At 40.7% G+C, this 21,784-nt stretch overlaps 1 protein-coding gene and 1 non-coding gene across 2 annotated transcripts in view; one reads left to right on the top strand and one right to left on the bottom strand.

Annotated features, from left to right (window-relative positions):
• The window catches only part of PTPRG (protein tyrosine phosphatase receptor type G), a 686,752-nt gene extending 665,915 nt beyond the window's left edge, over positions 1-20,837 (top strand). The window contains exons 27-29 of the mRNA XM_039910413.1: positions 540-682; positions 8,850-8,985; positions 15,951-20,837. Of these exons, the coding sequence (XP_039766347.1) occupies positions 540-682; positions 8,850-8,985; positions 15,951-16,097 (426 nt within the window). The 3' untranslated portion in view covers positions 16,098-20,837. The remainder of the gene's footprint in view (positions 1-539; positions 683-8,849; positions 8,986-15,950) is intronic.
• Positions 11,146-11,283, bottom strand: LOC114806703. Its single transcript, XR_003754765.1, has one exon. It is a non-coding gene; the product is annotated as a small nucleolar RNA SNORA7 (small nucleolar RNA).
• Positions 20,838-21,784: the final 947 nt, after the last annotated feature.

Below are 21,784 nucleotides of genomic sequence, written 5' to 3'. Positions count from 1 at the left end.
ATATCTTTATCTCTATAAGGTTGGCAAAGCTATATCTCTTGCTTCAGTGACCAATTTGCAAATTTTAAGTGACTATATATTATAGAGATCCCTATTTTCTTTGCTATTAAAAATGTAAACTTTGCACTGCTCTGGCCATATGCTAATGTTAAGACTGATTTTTCTAAAAATCCAATTTGAGTGCAAAGGACCTCTTGGCATAAGAAAACATAGCCCTTTTATGATTTGTACACTCAAAAAAGAAAAAAGAAAAGCTCACACAATTTAATAGATCATAGTCATATTAGTAGAAATTCTCCACAAATAGTATAATTAAAATCAGTGGCTTCTCACTATCTGTATGATGTGCTGCCCTCAAGTTGTTGAAAGGCAAACTTCCATAGACTCTTCAAAATCAGCTTTAGTTAACGCTTTGCTTAATCTGGTATATCCCCAAGTTTCCATCACTTTGGGAGGACAGTTCCATATGGCTTCATAGATTTTCATCCTAAAGTGAGACAGAATAAGAAAAATGGTGTGTGTGCTTTGTTTCATTTTAGGATGACTACGTTTTGGAAGTCCGTCACTTTCAGTGTCCCAAATGGCCTAACCCAGATGCTCCCATAAGCAGTACTTTTGAACTTATCAATGTAATCAAGGAAGAAGCTTTAGCAAGAGATGGCCCCACTATTGTTCATGATGAGTATGTCTCTGTTTCCTTTTATGGGTATTGTGAATTTTGTGGTATTCATAAATATGCCTGCATTGTGTAAATGGTTTTCCGCTGCCTTTGTAGAAAACATTAGCTCCTGAACTCTTCTTGTGTTACTGTTGATTTCTACTTGCTAAGTTAACTTGCAGTAATTCAGTGAAGAATATTAGCTGGAAATTCAATTATGTTCCAATTTTGCCCATTTCACCATGCAACTATTTGTAGAGAAGGAAAACCTTTTAACATATTGTCAACTCATGTGGCTGAAAGTGATTAAAAGCTCTTCCTTAGAACTTCTTGAGAAATAACTGAAAAGGGATTCATGGGGATGAAAGTCAGAATTGTGTGACCTATTTGCTGGAAAAATACCAATCACTGTCCTCCTGAGTTCAAACTGGCCTTTTTGAAATTTTCTAACCATAGATTTAGTGTGACTCTCACTGGTATCTGGAGTGAAAAGAACAAATTTGAATTGTCTTATTTATTTCCACTGAATTCCAAAGACTATGGTTTCTGGTCAGATCAGTCACTCAGAATTCAGTTGTACTGTTTACTTTGTCAACTGAGCCTAGTAATAGTAGTAGCAGCATTTACTGAACACCCATGGGGGCAGTACATGGTACTAAGTCATTGGAAAGTACATATGCTACTTACCAACTACATCTTTACTTTTTATGGGAATAAATTCTATTAATAATTTTGAAAGTGCACACATTTTTCAAGTAATCAGTGGTCATCTGAGAGGTATTTCACTTCACAAATAATAAAGTTCTGGAATGTTATCAGTCTCCTAGCATCTAAGCTATGCTCACTTTAATACAACTATGCTGGGTGGGACTTATGAAGAGAATGAGCAGCAGCAGGCTCATCAGTGGTATTTATTGAACACTTACTATGTGCTATTTATTGAGCACTGTGCTAAATGCTTGGGAGAGTACAGAGTTGGTAGACATGTTCCCTGCCCACAACAATCTTACAGTCTAGAGGATACCCACACAACTGCTGTATGCTCTATCATACTCTCCCAAATGCTTAGTACAATGCTCTGTACATAGTAAGCACTCAATAAATACCATTGATTGGAGAGCTGAAAGTAGGAAACAAAATAAGGAGAGAAGAGGATTCTGAATGAGTCTATCTGCTATGATTGGACATTAAGCAAATTTAGGTGAAAATGAAACTTCCCCTTTGTAAAATAGAAAAATTAATTATAAATGTATACATTAACAATAGCTCTATGTATCTAGGATTAATTAGGCTTTTGTAATTACATTGTGGTTGATGATCAGAGGTATGGGGAGTGCTTAGGAAGAGGAGAGAGAAAAATTACCCTTGCCTATTTAAGTCACATGCTTAAGTAATTTTTGAGGGTAATCATTAATTTTCCCAGAAATATCACCAATTCTGATCTGGCTGCTTTATTCCTTTACAACTTGTACTCGTTTTTTATATGAACTATTTAAATTCCTTAGCACCTCCATGAGAAAAATAAATCTACCTCCTACGGTCAACATCCCAGTGGTACCTGGTTTGACCAAGAGATATTTTCATTTGAAAAAATATCAAAGCCCAGGATTTTCTGGAGTGCAAATGTAAGCTCCCTGTGGGAAGAGAATGTACCTTGTCCTACTAGGGTACTTTCCAAGCACTTGGTACAATGCTCTGCACCCACTGAGCACTCAAATACCATTATTCATTCAATTGTATTTATTGAGCACTTACTGTGTGCAAAGCACTGTACTAAGTGCTTAGCATAGTGCTACTAATTAGGGATGAAAAAAAAGTCACAGGAATGTCACCATCACCAGTGAATGGGCTTTACATGGAAGTTAAGAGAAGTGCAGTGGGCAGCAGGTTGAGCACACAACCCAAAGCCTCAGAGTGGCTACTTATGACAAAAAGACAGCAGGGGGTTGGGGCAGGACCAGGTGCTGCAGCTCATTCCCCGCCCAGTCCCATGTGGGTTGGGCTATGTGGAGAAGAAATGAATTTCATCCTGCAACAGCCATTCTGGGGCTTTTCTCAGAGCCAAATTCTGGCTTATTCTGTGTTACTTTCAGTACTATTACTTCAAGCCTGTAGAAATTAAATATGTTCAAACAAACAACATAACAATTGGATATTTAGTAGAAATAATAAAGGATTTTGTTTTGCTTTTTTTTGGAAAATTTTGAAATAAAGAGAAGTAACTTAGATCATCCATAGACATCTTCTTAAAGTCTTTGACAATTTCCCTTGGAGACACCATTTAATTCACAAAAACAGAGCCTGAAAAATCCTTTAATGAGTTGGCTACCTTTTAACTGCATGTATTTCATACAGAAATGCATTGATGTCTTCAACACCTCCTTTAAAAATAAGGCTTGTGGTTTCCCTTGCATTACACACATACAACTTTCAAAACCATAAATCATTAATTTCTGTAAAGATTAAATTCCTGAACCCAAGACCCAGAATTATTCATTTCATTATTAATAATAGCACTTGTCCAAAACAGGGTTTGAAATCTGAACTTTCTTCCTTTGGAGTCAAAGTCCTAACTACATTTTACATTTCTGAGCAGTAGGTGAGAAGGCTAGAGTTGTGTAGTTCGGAAGTAAATTAAAATCTATTTTAGCCACTAATGGAAAAGCAGAGCCAAAATGGCAGCCAGTGTCAGCAATAGGATTAAGGATTAGAGATCAGGACTGTAGACAGAAAGAAGAAAAAGGCTTAGTTAGCAGGAATCTGGAAAGGGCCTGTAGAAGGGCATAGAATACATCTTTTAGATGAGATGTATCTGAGGTCTTGATCCAGCATAGAAATTAGAAAGAATAACACCACCTTTAGTCTGTATCCGAGCTAGAGGCATTTTGTGTGCTACACTGATCTTTACAACATCTGCAAGGTGAGAGATAAGTATTACCCAGGGCCTCTTTGAAATCAAGTGAGGGTATTAGCCTTGACTCCTAGACAAATACCAACTCTGGTAATTACATTCTACCTGAAGTTTCAAACAAATGGGTACAGGTTTTCAATTCATTTCCCCACTACCTAACAATGGTGTTTTGCTGCTGTTAAAATAGCTGTCACATCCCACTTCTCTGATGGATGAAGTGATTATTCTAGGAACACTGTGCAGGTGCTGTGGAATGCTCTAAAAAATTAGGGGAATTTGTTAATATTTGGAGGTCATCTTAAAAAATATCCCAAACCCTAAAGTAGAAGTCATTCTCATTTTAATGAGCTATAACCTTCTTCCATATAGCCAATCCTACCGGGCATTAAAGACAGAGAACACTTGAAAAATTTTGTTTGATTTTAAGATTATTATGGTATTTGTTGAGTGCTTACTATGTGTCAAGCACTGTTTTAAGCACTAGGGTAGGTAGAGTTAATCAGGTCAGACAATCATGCTGACCGGGAAGCAGCATGGCTCAGTGGAAAGAGCACGGGCTTTGGAGTCAGGGCTCATGAGTTCGAATCCCAGCTCTGCCACTTGTCAGCTGTGTGACTGTGGGCAAGTCACTTAACTTCTCTGTGCCTCAGTTCCCTCATCTGTAAAATGGGGATTAAGACTGTGAGCCCCACGTGGGACAACCTGATTCCCCTGTGTCTACCCCAGCGCTTAGAACAGTGCTCTGCACATAGTAAGCGCTTAACAAATACCAACATTATTATTATTATTACAATCCCTATCACAAATAGAGCTCACAGTCTAAGTAGGAGGGAGAATCTAAGAAAGGAGGATTGTTCTCCTTTGCCATTACCATCTCTTTGATATGACATTCCCCAACTAGTCTTTAAATGTAGCATTTAAATTACATTTACCTCAACAGTCTCTTGACTCTTCATTCTTCTTAACAGTTGAAGGAAGGTAAAGCTAATCTGCCTCCTACTAGAACACAAACAAGCCAAGGTTTATATTTCTTAAACAGCTGTGTATGACTCTCAGATATTCAATCTGAACCCTCACACCACACACAAACACGCACACACAATCTCATGTATAGCTCAAAGTTCTAGAAAATGGTTCTATACAAGAGTGAAATATGATTGGAGTCATGACAGATTACTGCTTCTTTCCACCACCCTTCTTTCTTTGGGGCTTTTGCCCTGGGGCCACTTTTTCCTTGGGGATTTTCCTAGTAGTCACAGGTCCGTGGACAACCTCTGAGAATTCAGTTGAAATTAAGAGAAACTGTAGGAAACTTCACCAGCTTCCCTTAAGGACAAAGTGAGATAATCTTGTATCTGTCCCAATGCTCAACACACTGCCTGATGGCATAGTGGATAGAGCATGGACCTGGGAGTCACAAGGTCTTGGGTTCTAATCCCTACTCCACCACTTGTCTCCTATGTGGCCTTGGGCATGTCACTTCACCTCTCTGTGCCTAGTTTTCTCATCTGTAAAATGGGGATTAAGACTTGAGCCCCATGCAGGACAGGGACCGTGTCCAAGCTGATCTCCTTGTATCCACCCCAGCGCTTAACACAGTGCCTGGCACATAGCACCTAAATACCACAATTATTACTAGTAGTAGGAGCTTAATAAATACCATAATTAATAAAGGGGAAAAACAATTTACCTGGGATCCCAGATTATTAGCTGGTGATAACAATGATCTCTGTCCCTCTATCACCAGTACTGATGGAATCATTCTCACTGCTCCTTTCAGTTACGTCAGGAAACATCAGTAAATGGTATTGAGTGCTTACTTTGTGCTAAGTACTAACCATTAAGCCCTTAGCACTGTACTAACAAGCCCAAAAGCTCTGCTCTGTGTTCCTGTCCTTTCTATTCTTCTAGGTCTAAACAACAAGGAATGGAGAATATTCATTCATTCATTCATTCAACAGTATTTATTGAGCGCTTACTATGTGCAGAGCACTGTACTAAGCACTTGGAATGTACAAATTGTTAACAGATAGAGACAGTCCCTGCCCTTTGACGGGCTTACAGTCTCATCGGGGGAGACAGACAGACAAGAACAATGGCAATAAATAGAATCAAGGGGAAGAACATCTCATTAAAACAATAGCAAATAGAATCAAAGTGATGTACATCTCATTAACAAAATAAATAGGGTAATGAAGATATATACAGTTGAGCGGACAAGTACAGTGCTGAGGAGATGGGACGGGAGAGGGAGAGGAGCAGAGGGAAAGTGGGGAGAAGAGGGTTTAGCTGTGGAGAGGTGGGGGGGGTAGAGGGAGCAGAGGGAAAAGGGGAGCTCAGTCTGGGAAGGCCTCTTGGAGGAGGTGAGCTTTAAGTAGGGTTTTGAAGAGGGGAAGAGAATTAGTTTGGTGGACGTGAGGAGGGAGGGCGTTCCAGGACCGCAGGAGGATGTGGCCCAGGGGTTGATGGCGGGATAGGCAAGAACGGGGGACGGTGAGGAGGTGGGCAGCAGAGGAGTGGAGTGTGCGGGGTGGGCAGTAGAAAGAGAGAAGGGAGGAGAGATAGGAAGGGGCAAGGTGATGGAGAGCCTTGAAGCCTAGAGTGAGAAGTTTTTGTTTTGTGAGGAGGTTGATAGGCAACCCCTGGAGGTTTTTAAGGAGGGGAGTGACATGCCCAGAGCGTTTCTGCAGGAAGATGAGCCGGGCAGCAGAGTGAAGAATAGACTGGAGCAGGGAGAGAGAGGAGGAAGGGAGATCAGAGAGCAGGCTGACACAGTAATCTAGCTGGGATTTTACGAGAGCCTGTAGCAGTAAGATAGCCGTTTGGGTGAAGAGGAAAGGGCGGATCTTGGCGATATTATAAAGGTGAGACCGGCAGGTTTTGGTGACAGATTGGATGTGTGGAGTGAACGAGAGAGCGAGTCAAAGACGACACCGAGGTTGCGGGCCTGATAGACGGGAAGAATGTTTGTACCATCCACAGTGATAGGGAAGTCAGGGAGAGGACAGGGCTTGGGAGGGAAGATGCATAAAGGTAGGTCTCTGAGATGCTAAATGCATCATGATTGGTTTGAAAGCACAGCTATCCATAGGTAGCTATTGACTGCAAACAGCCCCAGCTGCCAAATTTGGTACCCTTAGGTTGTGTTGGCTTCCCTTAGAGATTTTCCATGTGATCTGCAATATAGCTTTCTGGATGGAATTCATTTAAGCCCTCTGTCACTATTTCCTTATGAAACAGGGATAATACATGCCTATATGCCTATCCCGCTGTCGACCTCTGGCCCACATCCTACCACTGTCCTTCATTCATTCATTCATTCAATAGTATTTATTGAGCGCTTACTATGTGCAGAGCACTGTACTAAGCGCTTGGAATGAACAAGTCGGCAACAGATAGAGACAGTCCCTGCCGTTTGACGGGCTTACAGTCTAATCGGGGGAGACGGACAGACAAGAACAATGGCAATAAATAGAGTCAAGGGGAAGAACATCTCGTAAAAACAATGGCAACTAAATAGAATCAAGGCGATGTACATTTCATTAACAAAATAAATAGGGTAATGGAAATATATACAGTTGAGCGCACGAGTACAGTGCTGAGGGGATGGGAAGGGAGAGGGGGAGGAGCAGAGGGAAAGGGGGAAAAGAGGGTTTAGCTGCGGAGAGGTGAAGGGGGCGTGGTAGAGGGAGTAAAGGGAGAAGAGGAGCTCAGTCTGGGAAGGCCTCTTGGAGGAGGTGAGTTTTAAGTAGAGTTTTGAAGAGGGGAAGAGAATCAGTTTGGCGGAGGTGAGGAGGGAGGGCGTTCCAGGACCGCGGGAGGACGTGGCCCAGGGGTCGACCGCGGGATAGGCGAGACCGAGGGACAGTGAGGAGGTGGGCAGCAGAGGAGCGGAGCGTGCAGGGTGGGCGGTAGAAAGAGAGAAGGGAGGAGAGGTAGGAAGGGGCAAGGTGATGTAGAGCCTTGAAGCCTAGAGTGAGGAGTTTTTGTTTGGAGCGGAGGTTGATAGGCAACCACTGGAGTTGTTTAAGAAGGGGAGTGACATGCCCAGATCGTTTCTGCAGGAAGATGAGCCACTGTCCTATGTCCTACCACTGTCCTGGAATGCCCTCCCTCCTCACATCTGCCAAACTAACTCTCTTCCTCTCTTCAAAGCCCTACTGAGAGCTCACCTCTTCCAGACCTTCCCAGACTGAGCCCCGCTTTCCCTTTGCTCCCCCCCACCCTCTGCTTTTCCCCCTTCCCCTCCCTTCAGCACTGTGCTCATTTGTATATATTATTACCCTATTTATTTTGTAATGAGGTGTATATCTCCTTGATTCTATTTACCTTGATGATGTTGTCTTGTTTTGTTCTGTTTTGCTTTGCTGTCTGTCTCCCCGATTAGATTGTGAGCCCATTATTGGGCAGGGATTGTCTCTATCTGTTGCCGAATTGTATATTCCAAGTGCTTAGTACAGTGCTCTGCACATAGTAAGTGCACAATAAATACTAATGAATGAATGCCTATCTCTAAAGAGCAGTGGGGGTTTTTTGCTTGTATTTTTTAATGGTATTTGTTAAGAACCTTACTATGATCCAGGCACTGTACTAAGGACTGGGGTAGATACAAGCTAATCAGGTCGGAATCAGTCCATGTCCCATTTTGGGCTCAGTCTTCATCCCCATTTAATAGGTGAGGGAACTGAGGCACAGAGAAGTGAAGTGACTGGGCCAAGGTCACAAAGAAAATGGAAGAGTGAGGTTAGAACCCAGGTCCTTCTGACTCCCAGGCCCGTGCTCTGTCCACTAGGCTATACTGCTGGTAGTTGTGAGTATATAGAGATGAAAGATTTTCCAAGGTCAAAGAGTGATCCTTTCTAGGTGAAATTGGGTTTAAAAATTATCAGTATAGATTACAAGGTGCATGCTTCTGGTTTAGTTCAAAAGTTTAATCCATTCAAATATTTGGAGGTTTGATTTATTTTTTCAGATGCAAGCTGAGAGCTTTTGTGCTGGCAGCTGAATATTTTTACTATCTGGCTGATGCTCTTTTTTCATCTGGTGGTGAAAGCCCAAAACAGAACGTGATAACAAATCTTGCCTTAAGGAAATGTAGACATCACTGCAACAGTACACAATTTTCATACATCTTGTAATAACTTGGCCAATGCAGAGGCAGCCCAATTTACTTCAATCCATCTAGTTTTCAAGAATCCTGAACAATGACTTCCCTATAATGGGCCTGACATGTCTGTGCCAGTTGTCTGGGTCTGAAAACAGAAATCTTGTTCTCTCCAGGTATGGAGCAGTGTCAGCCGGAATGCTTTGTGCCCTTACGACCCTGTCCCAGCAGTTGGAGAATGAAAATGCAGTTGATGTTTTCCAGGTGGCAAAGATGATTAATCTTATGAGACCTGGAGTATTTACAGACATTGTAAGTAGTTATGTGAAAATTATTTTCCTTATTTGTGACACCCTTCCTAAGACAGTGTTGATTATAGGTGTTTTGGGGGGTATTTTTGCAGGGGCATTGGGGAGGGATACCATTTAAAGGTCACTTTTTTCATTAAAGAAAGGTTTCTCCTATGGTCTTTTCTGTAGATATGTATCCTAATACAATTCTATAAGGCCACACATTTGAAACCTGCAACTTCATTACCTGTAACATGCAACTGTTAGGACTATAAAAAAGATTATGCAGCCTCCTACCATTTGGTTATCAAGTTGGTCTCTGTAAGGGAAATCTCAGGGCAGGAACCAGTACAGACATCTTGCCCCAGCTAACCAAGGAGAGTTATGACATGATACCAAAGGATGATCACCCCCATTATCTATCACCCAGTACATTTAGAGAGTGGAAACTAAAAGACAGACACATTCAAGGATAAGACAGAACCACTGATAAAGGGGAAACTGGGGTTGCTGACTGACACCTAAGTCTGTTCATGGAGTACTGGCTAAGAATGGAGATCCTCTTGTGGAGGGAAGTGGGGAATAAATGAGCATTATGTCCACAGAACTCTAATTCTATGTGTGTGCTTCACCTCTGGCCACATCACTGCCCACAGGGGAATGGGAACCTGGTGACAAGAGATCTGGGATGGCCAAGCAGATCTTTGGCCTGGAAGCATACAGTTTGGAAAGTCATACAATAACTGGTACGGAAGCTGGCATACCAACCAAATCCTTGCCCAGATTTGCCAACTCCTACTTGAGATCATCATATGCATTATCCACAGGTGTTAATTTAGACCCCTTTAAATATGCTGATTAGCAAATAATAATGTTGGTATTTGTTAAGCACTTACTATGTGGCAAGCACTGTTCTAAGGGCTGGGGTAGATACAAGCTAATCAGGTTGTCCCATGTAGGGCTCACAGTCTTCATCCCCATTTTACAGATGAGGTCACTGAGGCCCAGAGAAATGAAAGTGACTTGCCCAAGGTCACACAGCTGACAAGTGGCAGAGCTGGGAATAGAACCCATGACCTCTGACTCCCAAGCCCGGGCTCTTTCCACTGAGCCATTCTGCTTCATATGCTAAGGACAGGTTGAAAGTTAGCAATCAGAACTTTTAAGTAGGTACAAGCCAGTATAAAAAATTGGCATTTAACTGTCCAGTTAAAATTTAAGTCAATTTTTATCTATATTTTGGGGCAGTATACTGTACCTGCCATTCCTTAATCAATAGTATTTCATTCATTCATTCATTCAATAGATTTATTGAGCGCTTACTATATGCAGAACACTGTACTAAGCACTTGGAATGCATAATTCGGGCAACAGACAAAGACAATCCCTGCCCAACAGTGGGCTCATAGTCTAAAAGGGGGAGACAGCAAAACAAAACAAGTAGTCAGGCATCTATACCATCAAAATAAATAGAATCATACATATATACACATCATTAATAAAATAGAGTAGTAAATATATACAAATATACACAGGTGCTGTGGGGAGTGGAAGGGGGTAGAGCAGAGGGAGGGAGTAGGGGGAATGGGGAAGTGAGATGGGGCAGAGGGAAAGGGAGGGCTCAGTCTGGGAAGGCCTCCTGGAGGAGGTGAGCACCTGTGTGCAGAACACTAAGCACCTGGAAGAGTATAATAAAGTATACATGATCAAGAAGCAGTTGATTTAGAGTATGGGCCTGAGAGTCAGAAGGGCCTGGGTTCTAATCCCAGATCTGCCACATGTCTGCTGTGTGACCTTGGGCAAGTCACTTCACTTCAAAATAGGGATTAAGAGTGTAAACCCCATGTGGGACAGGGACTATGTCCAACCTGATTAACTTGTATCTACCCTAGCAGTTAGAACAGTGCTTTACACACAGAAGGGCTTAACAAGTTGTCTTGTATACTGTCAAGTCATCTCCAACCCAGAGCGACTCCATGGACACATCTCACCCAGAACGCCCCACTCTCCATCTGCAATCATTCTGGCAGTGTATCCATAGAGTTTTCTTGGTAAAAATAAGGAAGTAGTTTACCATTGCCTTCTTCCACACAGTAAACTTGAGTCTCTGCCCTTGACTCTCTCCCATGCCGCTGCTGCCCAGCACAGGTGAGTTTACCTTCCATTCACTAGCCACTACATTCAATGTAGCAGATTGCCTTCCATTCACTAGCCACTGCTCAAGCTGGAAATGGAATGGATATGCCTCTGTTTGACTCTCCCTATCATAGCCAGGACTAGTGGAATGCTGGAAACTCTCCAGATGTGATCCTGAGAGGGGGCTTAGCAAGTACCATAATAATTATTATTATCCTGGTTTTCAAGGAGATTACAAGCGAATGGAGGAAGAGACAAAGTACAGCTAGGAGGAAGTATTAGTGTCTAAAGATATGTGCTACAGAGCAAGGAATGAGAAAGGAGGCACAGAAGTGCTGAAATGACATCTTGGAAGGTATAGGATGAAGAGATGAGATTTCAGAAGAGCTTTGAAGTTGAGAGGAGAATAGAGCGGTGGTCTGTTGGATATGAAGGGGGAGGAAGTTGCAGGCAATTGGGAGGATGTGAGCAAGAGGTCAGCAGGGGGAGAAATGAGAATGAGGCACAGTGAGTAGGTTAGCTTGAATGGAATTAAGTAGGACATGTGAGAAGAGGATAGATAAGGAGGAGGTAGGGAGCTGATTGAGTGCCTTAAAACTGATGGTCAGGAGTTTCTGCTTGATTCAGAGAAGAATGAGCTACCACTGGGCAGGGTTTTTGAGGAGTGGGGAGACATGCAAAAATCCTATTTTAAAAAAGTGATCTGGGCAGCAAAGTGAAAATGTGGACTGGAGAAGAGGTAGACTGGAGGCAAGAAGATCAGTGAGGTGACTGATGCAGGCTAGTTGACTTGGATGGAGAGGAGGAGTAGAGTTGGGAAATGTAAAGAAAGAGCAGGATTTGATTAATATGGGGGATGAGAGAGAGGGAGGGATCAATGCCAAGGTTATTTCATATGAGAAATGCAGAGGATGTTTGTGTTGTCAACTATGCTGGAAAATTAGATGGAGGAGAATATATGGGAGGAAAGCTGAAGAAGGTGTTATCTCCACAAATGGCCTGTTACCCATATAATAATAATTTCTATTTTTATTGCATTAGTTAAGCACTTGCTATGTGTCAAGCACTGTTCTAAGCACTAGGGTAGATACAAGTTCATCAGGTCAGACACAGTATGGAGCTCACAGTCTAAGTAATATTTAAGAAAATACTCTTCACCTGCAATTAGGGGAGGGAAAAGCAATGAGCCAGTTTAACTCAGTACCTGAGCTCTTACTGGAGAGTACTTTAAGAAGGTGCCTTGTTTTTATCTCTCTCAATCCTGACCTCTTGCTGATACCCTCCCTCCTGCCTGTAACTCCTTCACCCTTTGCTTCCCAAAGACCACTTTTTTCCCATTAATATTTATTGAGCAATTACTGGGTGCAGAGAAATGGACTAAGCACTTGGGAAAATACAATATCGTAGAGTTGGTAGACACAATCCCTACTCACAAGGAGCTCCCAGTCTCCATGGAGAGACAGACATTAAAATAAATTACAGATGGGGGAAAATGATAAGGATATGTACTTGAGTGCTGTGGGGCTGGGGTGAGTATAGAAGTGCTACAATAATAATTATGGCATTCATTAAGCATTTACATTAAGTGCTTACTATGTGTTAAGCACTGTACTAAGCCCTGGGGTGGATACAAGCAAATTGGGTTGGACATAGTCCCTGTCCCACATTGGGCTCACAGTCTCAATCCTCATTTTACAGATGAGCTGAGGCACAGAGAAGTGAAGTAATTTGCCCAAGGCCACACAGCAGATAAGTGGCGGAGCAAGAATTAGAACCCATGACCTTCTGACTCCCAGGCCCATACTCTATCCACTACACCATGCTGTTTCTCAAAGCCCTTCTGAAATCACATCAGCCGTGTTGCCTAGTGGAAAAGAGCAGGGCTCTAGGAGTCAGAGGACCTGGGTTCTAATTCCAACTCCGCCACTTGCCTTCTTGGTGACTTCGGGCAAGTCACTTAACTTCTCTGGCCCTCAGTTTCATTATCTGTAAAATGGGATTAAATACCTGTTCTTCCTCTCCTATGTGGGACAAGGACTATGTCCAACCTGATTATTACATTTACTCCAATGCTTAATATAGTATTTAGCACATAGTAAGTGCTTAATGAATACAATTATCATCTTCTGCAAAAAGCCTTCCCTTATTCACCTCTCATCTCCTCACTATTTCCCCACTACTACCACTGTAGCATCTCTGTGTCACCAAAGCCTTGGATACTCACACCCCCACTCCACATAGCACTCATTTACATATCTTTATACTCCATTGCTTCCCCCGAACTGTAATTTATTCTAGTGACTGTCTCTGCTCCTAACTTATAAGCTAATTAATGGCAGGAATCATGTATACTATCTCTACTGTACCTCTCTAAAGATCTTAATACAGTGCTCTGAACACAGTAAGTGCTCAACATATACTTCCTGAGGATTGATTGATTCCTGGGGATGAGCTGGCAATGTGCTTATATATTCAACTGAGGGCCACACATTAAAAACTATATACTTTACAAAATTGACCAGCAACCTAATTCAGTGTCATGACCTAAATGAAGGAAATGAAATTAATGTTATCTTAACTCCATTTGATGTTTATCAGTGGCATTTTTTGAGCACTTATTGAGTGCAGGGCAATATACTAAGCACTTAGTAAAGTTCAATAATTTCAGTGGAAAGAGCACGGGCTTTGGAGTCAGAGGTCATGGGTTCGAATCCTGGCTCGGCCACTTGTCAACTGTGTGACTTTGGGCAAGTCACTTAACTTCTCGGTGCCTCAGTTACCTCATCTGTAAAATGGGGATTAAGACTGTGAGCCCCACATGGGACAACCTGATTTCCCTGTGTCTAATAATAATAAATAATAATGTTGGTATTTGTTAAGCGCTTACTATGTGCCGAGCACTGTTCTAAGTGCTGGGGGAATACAAGGTGATCAGGTTGTCCCACATGGGGCTCACAGTCTTAATTCCCATTTTACAGATGAGGTAACTGAGGCACAGAGAAGTTAAGTGACTTGCCCAAAGTCACACAGCTGACAAGTGGCGGAGCTGAGATTAGAACCCACGACCTCTGACTCCTAAGCCCATGCTCTTTCCACTGAGCCACACTGCTTCTCTTATAATGTTGGTATTTGTTAAGCACTTACTATGTGCAGATCACTGTTTCAAGCGCTGGTGGAGATACAGAGCCATCAGGTTGTCCCACATGAGGCTCATGGTCTTCATCCCCATTTTCCAGATGAGGTCACTGAGGCCCAGAGAAGTTAAGTGACTTGCCCACAGTCACAGAGCTGACAAGTGGCAGAGCTGGAATTCGAACCCATGAGCTCTAACTCCCAAGCCTGGGCTCTTGCCACTGAGCCACCTGTTCTCCCTCCTACTTAGACCGCGAGCTCCGCGTGGGACAGGGATTGGGTCTGTTCTGCTTATGTTGTACCTACACCATCATCAATGGTATTGATTGAGTGCTTACCATGTGCAGAATTAGTAGATGCTTCCCTGTCCACAAGGAATTTACAGTCTATGGGAAGAGCTTACAGTCTACAAGGATCCATTAATCTTTATTAAAAGAACTTTGTTTATCAGTGCAGTTGGTGGGGTTTTTAATGGAACAGAGACAGTGATTCAAGATTGGAGGGAAAAGGCATGAGGGAAAGAGATACAGAGAAGAGACACAGAAAGGAAATGCTGCACCACCCCCCCCCACCAAGCCCCCCCCCCCCACACACACACCCAGCTCTGACAGCCAAGACATTGCAGCATGTGAAGAATGCAACTGAGACCACTCCTCCCAAGGCTCTGCCAGCAGCCTGGCTCTTTGTTCCAAACTGTAGCTGTTGTAGCTATTGTTGCCTTGGACTTCTCTTAGGAGTTTACAGCTGGGTGTTGGGGCAAGGAAGGGGTGGAGACTATGTATAGAAAAATTCCCTTCCTCCTTCTTCCCCACCAGCTCCCCATCCAATAAACTGTACTGAGCACACCCAACAGGAGCCAGCCTGCCAGCAGAAGTGGAGGGAAAGGGGAACCTCAGGATCCTCTTCCTCTCCCTCCCTCCCTCCCCTGCTGCAGCCAGCTTCCCTAGTGCCATATGGCATATTACTCCTACTGAACTGGCTGGAAACAGTAAATGAATGAAATTAATGAAAACATAGCATATTATTTCATGTTTCTGAAAATCATGAAATAAGGACCTAAAAGTTGAGTTTATGTCCATCTCAATTTCGGCAGTAAATCGCTATTCTTGTTAAATCTGCATGAAGAGTTTCTAGGTATTAGAGGAAGAACTTTGAAAGTTAGAGGAGGCTCATTTATTTTGGGATTTAAATACCCTAAAAATCTTAATGCCAGGTCATCGGGTAGCTCCTTTCTCCAGAGTACCACCTAAAACACTTCTCCCCACAATCCTTCCTCACCTTTCTCCTTCGCTGTCCCCAAAGCCAGTTGCTTTTCCCTCCATCCCTACAACCCTAACCTGACACACTCCTCTTTCCAATCCCCCTAGTTGCTGCCCTTCTTTGCATGCCAAAAGGCCAGTCTCTTCCTTAAATTTCACTCTGGGATGGGAGGGGGGCAGGGAACGGAGGAATTAAGAATCAAATCTGTACAGAGCTAGCGGAAGATGAAAGTATATTGTTACATTATTCATCTCAATTATTATGGCCCCATGTAGTGGATTTCATCATGGTAAAAAGAATGTTTTTAGTATCATTCTTGCTGCTTTTGCATTTCTGTCAGAAGGTGTGGTTCCTACATATTTTTACCATTGATGAGAAACAGTCAACCAATACCTGAAATATTTTTAGCAACTTTTGACAAAATATCAATCAAAATTATTGTCTTCTCTCATTTTACAGGAACAATACCAATTTGTCTATAAAGCAATGCTCAGCTTGGTCAGCACTAAAGAAAATGGAAATGGTCCCATGACACTGGACAAAAATGGTGCTGTTCTGATCACCGATGAGTCAGACCCTGCCGAAAGCATGGAGTCCTTGGTTTAATTGGAATCCTGAAAGGGCACTTACTTTGTAGAACTTCGGAAGACAGAGAAATTTTTGAGGCCTTTTTTGCCAGAATCTAGGTTATACAATAACCCAGTTACTTTTTTACACTGATAAAAGTTTTGATATTTATTTTTTGCCATTTTATGTCTTAATGGTATCCTACTGAACATTTGCACCTCTGTTTATTTCACACAGTGAAACGCAGTTTTACCTAGTTTGCACTATATGATCAGTGTTACTGCCTATAATATTCTCATACAAAAGCAAACCCTGATGTGACATTCCATGACAACACACATGCTACTTTTTAGTTAAATTCAGGGAAGTTTTGTTAAGGGCAATGAACCACGAATCATCTATTTTGAATTCTTATACCAGATGGATTCTTTTAAGACAACATGATAAACTTTTCCCCATAAACTTTTCTTTTCATTTTCCAAACACTTTGGTAAATATTGAATGCCTTCTCTATTCCAATAGAGCAGCTAAACGGTATCTTTTCTTTTCAAATGTAGCAGATTATTCAGTGCTACTGACAATGTGTAAAAAGTCATTGAGTTGAACCAATTACATCTGTATAATTGCAGATCAAGTACCTGCTGGGGAACTTGGAAGCAGGCAAAGTCGCTTCCTTCAGAATCTCATTTATCAAATAAGATTACACTGGCAAGTTTTACAAAAACATGTAGGACGTGGTTGAAAGTTATGAATTTAGAGCTTTAACTTGCCCAATCATGTCCATGAAACTAAACGTTAACTTTATTTTTACAATTTTGACAGCATCATATGGAAAATGTGTTGTTTTACCTGCATTGTAGACAATTTATCAAAAAAGGCCACACCCTACAATCTGGGCTATTCTTTTTAAAACAGAGAGGGAGCAATATTTTACATAACTCAGATATCAAATAGTTTGATTTTTGTTAATGCTTTTTGAATGTAACATCATACCTAGTGGTATGTTGCAGAATGAAGGTGGACGTTTCTTAATCTCAGTTGTTAGGTGCCATTTTTACAGGTGTGTAATTTTGAAACTAGTGCTAAAAGTAAAGTACTGATCCATATTACTGGTGAAGCAATCTAATAAAAACTACCTATAAAGTTACATTCTTCTTCTTTTTTTTGCCAAACTTGTCATTATGACTTTCTTAATTACATCTTCCCTACCATAGAAATCTGATTTTTCCTTAATGAGGTATAATTTACAGATCATTTTAAGAACAAACAATACTGGATTGGCAAAAGTCTTGGGCTGTTGAACATACATTTAATTAGTACATATATTTTGTAGACAAATCTGCTGTTTGGAAATGTAAAGAACCCTTATCAAAAGGCATATTTACTTTTTCTATAAGCAAAAAAGTAGACAGGACTGTTTCAGGTGCACTAACTTTTGTGCACATCACAGCATTAGAAACACAATGACTCAAGTCAAAGATACTGACAAATCATTGTCTATAGCCCCAGAAAGCTATCTTGGCTGGTGAGTCTGGAATCATTCTGATCCTTTGCAACACAAGAGGATTTTGCCTTCCAGAAAGTGTGAGGAGGCTTGGGTTAATTAGTTGTTAAAAACACATGCTATCATTTCTGCGCATTTTGTTAGAAAACTGAAAGTCAACTTACCAGATCTCAGTTCTTCTAGTGCTTGAGATGTAGGATTTCCTCAGGAAGGAAAATTATCAGCAGAGAACTGGGCCTTTTAAGAATAGCAACATCATAGTTAAAGATATATTTCAACATATGATCAGGCCTGGTTAGATCAAACATCTGGTCGTTTGAAATATCCACACTATGGCATATCCTTATGTAGGATTAGCTCTTCTGAGTCTGACCACAGTGGTATCAGTGGCCTAGAGTTGCTGCTATACAGTCAATATTCTAACAGTGCTCTACGTGCAAAATGATCAACTCATGGACTAGGGATTGCCTTGAAACTGGCAGGAATCAATCCACCTGGGCTTTGGAGATCCCACAGAGTCCAGCTTTTGCCAGCAATAATGGGTTGCCTTGGTCTGACGATTGCAAAGATTCAACAAAACTGAATGATTTTTAAACATAAGTATTGGGGCCTGAGATGGGTAATATGCATCATGGGTTCTCAAATCTGGAGCAAATGTGAAGCATTTGCTGTTTTGCATTAGTTAATTGGCTCTGGAGGCTTCCATGCCTCTATGGTCAATGCTGGGAAATATCCAGCTGGTGACATCAAATGATCTAAAGGTGGAATTTGTCCAGCTCTGGGCTGAAAGTCTGAGGTCCAAGAGGGGAAAAGATTTGAGGGTTAATTGAGGTATTTAGTTATTTTAATTGCATAGTGCATTTGCTTAATGTAAATGAACTCATTTCCATATAGATTTGGAAACTAAATGTTGTAATTCTAGACTGCCTCACTACTACTCTTGTGTCTATGCTTTGCTCTACCTAAACACTGTTCCCATTTCAATGCTTTTCTGGGTAAAGGTAAAAAATAGTTGGTGTTCAAAAGTTTTGCATAGAAAATGTGTGTGCCTATTCTATTTAGAGAGAAAATAACTTAAACGGCTGTTCTGTGACTTTCTGTGACATTTTTACATGGAAATCAGCTTATGGGTAAGCATTGTGATCAAATGCAAGACAGCTGGTTAATGCATAGTATAGAAGTCATGTTGTAGGGGGGTGTTTTCAAGTTCTCTGTGAAGTTCATGAATGAACAAAAGTGCATGTCTATAGAAGGGCAGGACCTAAGTTCACAGATCCTGATCCACTGAGTTATGAGTTACTGCCATCTGTCTAACTTGCCAAAGTGGTCCATACATTTTTCATTGAGAATGGGAACATTCTGCTGTTCCTTGCTTCCACCACTAGAAGTTTACCCCTTCGCTACTTTTTGTTTTATGGGTTATTAGCCAAAGCATGCCTACAGTATCTTTCCAGCAGTAGAAAATCCTGAAGGAGAGTGTGCAGTCTGAATGTTATAAATGATGTAAGTACATTCTCAACTACTTAACAAGGCTATTATCCCTTGCACTGAAGAGAAAAGAGAATAGCAATGATTAATTGAAGTGTGCTGGTATGGGAAAATTGGTTTTCTTCTCTTAAGAGTATACAGGACCACAAGACCCTGCATTAAATACAAGTTTGGGGGAATGCAGTCCTAATTAAACCACACAATTGAATCTTCCAAAATTGATTTGGAGTGATTAAGACAAGTGGCAGTTCATTTTGGGCATCAGGTTTAGTAGTGCTATTTTAGCCTTTGTAAACTTCCTACATTTTCTTCTTTTCCATTTGAAAATACATTACAAAGCATAATAATAAGAATTTTGGAAGGAACAAAAAAGTCAATCACTTGATCTGACTAATTTAAGTCTTTATGGTTCAACTGGGAGTCCATACCAAGCAAGCAAGGGGGTTGTTGTTTCCTATTTCTGAACCCTGGAGTGGTAATAGCCAGAGTGATGGATTGGAACCCTAGAAGAATAACCTTCATTGCTTTAAAAGACATAGCACAACTGCCTTCTTATGAATTTTTCTTTGCTTTTTTTAAAAAAACAACAACAAAACAGATCTATTATATTTAAAAGTTAAAATATAAACACCAATTCTACCAAAGATACATATTATGAATTCTCAGCAAAATAAAAGAATAATAATCAAAATGTAGTTGTCTTAAGGATTTAGTAGTCACTCCAAAATTCATTCTCAACTCCTGGGTTCTGAAGTTTAATGTTCAAATGATGCCAGTGAATTTTATATGAATGGAAAATGCCTGCATTTTTTTGCTTTGCCAGAGCTGCAATTAAACTTCTTGTTAGCCCTTTGCACTTTCCCTTAGTTGCCATCCTGACATAAATGTCTTCAGCTTGATTGTCTGTAGGAAGAAGGCATGAAAAAATCAAGACGGAATTGTAATAAAAGGTATTTGGCCTCTACTTTGTCTTAGCTGTTAAACTGTTTTTAGTCTTTTTTGTTAAATATTTGCAAAAGGAAACATTTTCTACGGAGGATAATTCATTTCTAGAAAACGATCTTGAGTTTTAAGAACAGGTCTCCAGAAGGAGATATTCAATTTTATAAAATGTCACAACTCTCCAACATTTGGGGTAGTGACTCTTGAGTTAGGACATTTGAAACTAGTAAGCAGCCATTGTTTCTAAAGAACTCAGCCTTCACATTGACTCATGTTTCTTTTACTTCATTATTGAAAAGCTAAAAATCATTAAAATTGTAAATATTTTGTTGCATCTTCTGGGAACTTTGTATTATGGTATATAATCATAGAATTTTATATTTTCATATAAAGCTAATTTTTTTCTAGTTTCAACTCCTTCATAGTTTTTTTTCTTTTGTGTGTGTGTGGTGGATATGTGAAATCAAATTTTCTGTCTATTGAAGTAGTGAGTATCATCATCACATTCCCCCCCCAAAAAAACCAAAAAACAAAAAAAACACAAAACACTCTAAACATGTTCTTTCTTTGGGGCAGTGATTGTAAAAGCTGGATTTTTTTTTTCTGAATTCCATTGTCAGTGTGTGCAATAGGAATTAGTCCCAATCAGTCACTGAATAAAGTTTTGTCTCATTGACCCATTTGGAAAAGATGTGGTGTTTTTTAGTTTGGGTTTTTTTTTTTTTGGTAACTTGAAGAATTTTCTCTTTTGTTCTGTTTAAACTATATCAAATTACTCTATTATAGTGTTATTTAATATGTAAATTGTATTGCTATAGATAAAATAAAGTTTGGTTTTTGATGTATTTTAGTTGTTTAGCTTTGTTTTTGCCATGATTTCACACAGAAGTCTTTTTTTCCTACTATGAAGTGAAATAAAGTTTGTCATGTGGAATGTGACTGATAAATGTTTGGGCTTTCCATGAATACCAAAACTCTAGCAGCCCAACTCAATTTAATTGACTTGTTGCTGTCATGTTTTGAACGTACACACATTATTTTTTATTCTTCCGAATACTTATTACTCCCTGAGGGTCAATTAATATTTCCTAGCCTGTCAGACATTTAAAGTTTTCCTTCTTAAGGGATAAAACTTGCCAAGCCAAGGATAAAAAGTCAATCAATTATGTAATTGCCTCCATTTTTGTTTTTGCTTTTAAACAGGTAGTTGTGCTACTTTCTTCTTCCTTAACAAAAGGACCTACTATCAACGCTAAAAGCAATGATTTTCCCTTTTTTAATCCCTTCAGCAGACAGACAATTATTTTACTGTACATCCACAGAATCTGTTGCATTATATTAAACAATGCATCATAAAAATATAATGGGATGAGACTTTTATAGCACCCTGGGAACTTGTTATACATTCTCCTATCTATCTGACTGTTCCTTCTCTTTCTCTTTTGTCAACTCCTCCTCTTCCTCCCACTCTTTAATTGTGGAAGTCCCTCAAGGCTCCGTTCTAGATCTCCTTCTATTCTCCACCTACACCCACTCCATTACGGAATTCATTTGCTCTCACAGTTTCAACTATCATCTCTACACAGGTGATTCCCAGATCTCTCTCTCTAGCCCTGACCTCATACCTTCTCTGCAGTCTCGCATTTCCTCCTTCCTTCAGTACATCTCTACTTGGGTGTCCTGCTGACACCTCTAACTAAACATGTCCAAAATAAAACTCTGGCTCTTTCCACCCAAACCCTGTCCTCCCCCTAACTTTCCCATTAGTGTATACAGTACCATCATCCTCCCC

The sequence above is a fragment of the Ornithorhynchus anatinus genome, chromosome X1, assembly GCF_004115215.2.
Source record: "Ornithorhynchus anatinus isolate Pmale09 chromosome X1, mOrnAna1.pri.v4, whole genome shotgun sequence".
Classification (NCBI taxonomy): Eukaryota; Metazoa; Chordata; class Mammalia; order Monotremata; family Ornithorhynchidae; genus Ornithorhynchus; species Ornithorhynchus anatinus.
Note: the sequence above shows the minus strand (reverse complement) of the source record. Positions and strands in the feature narration are given on the sequence as shown.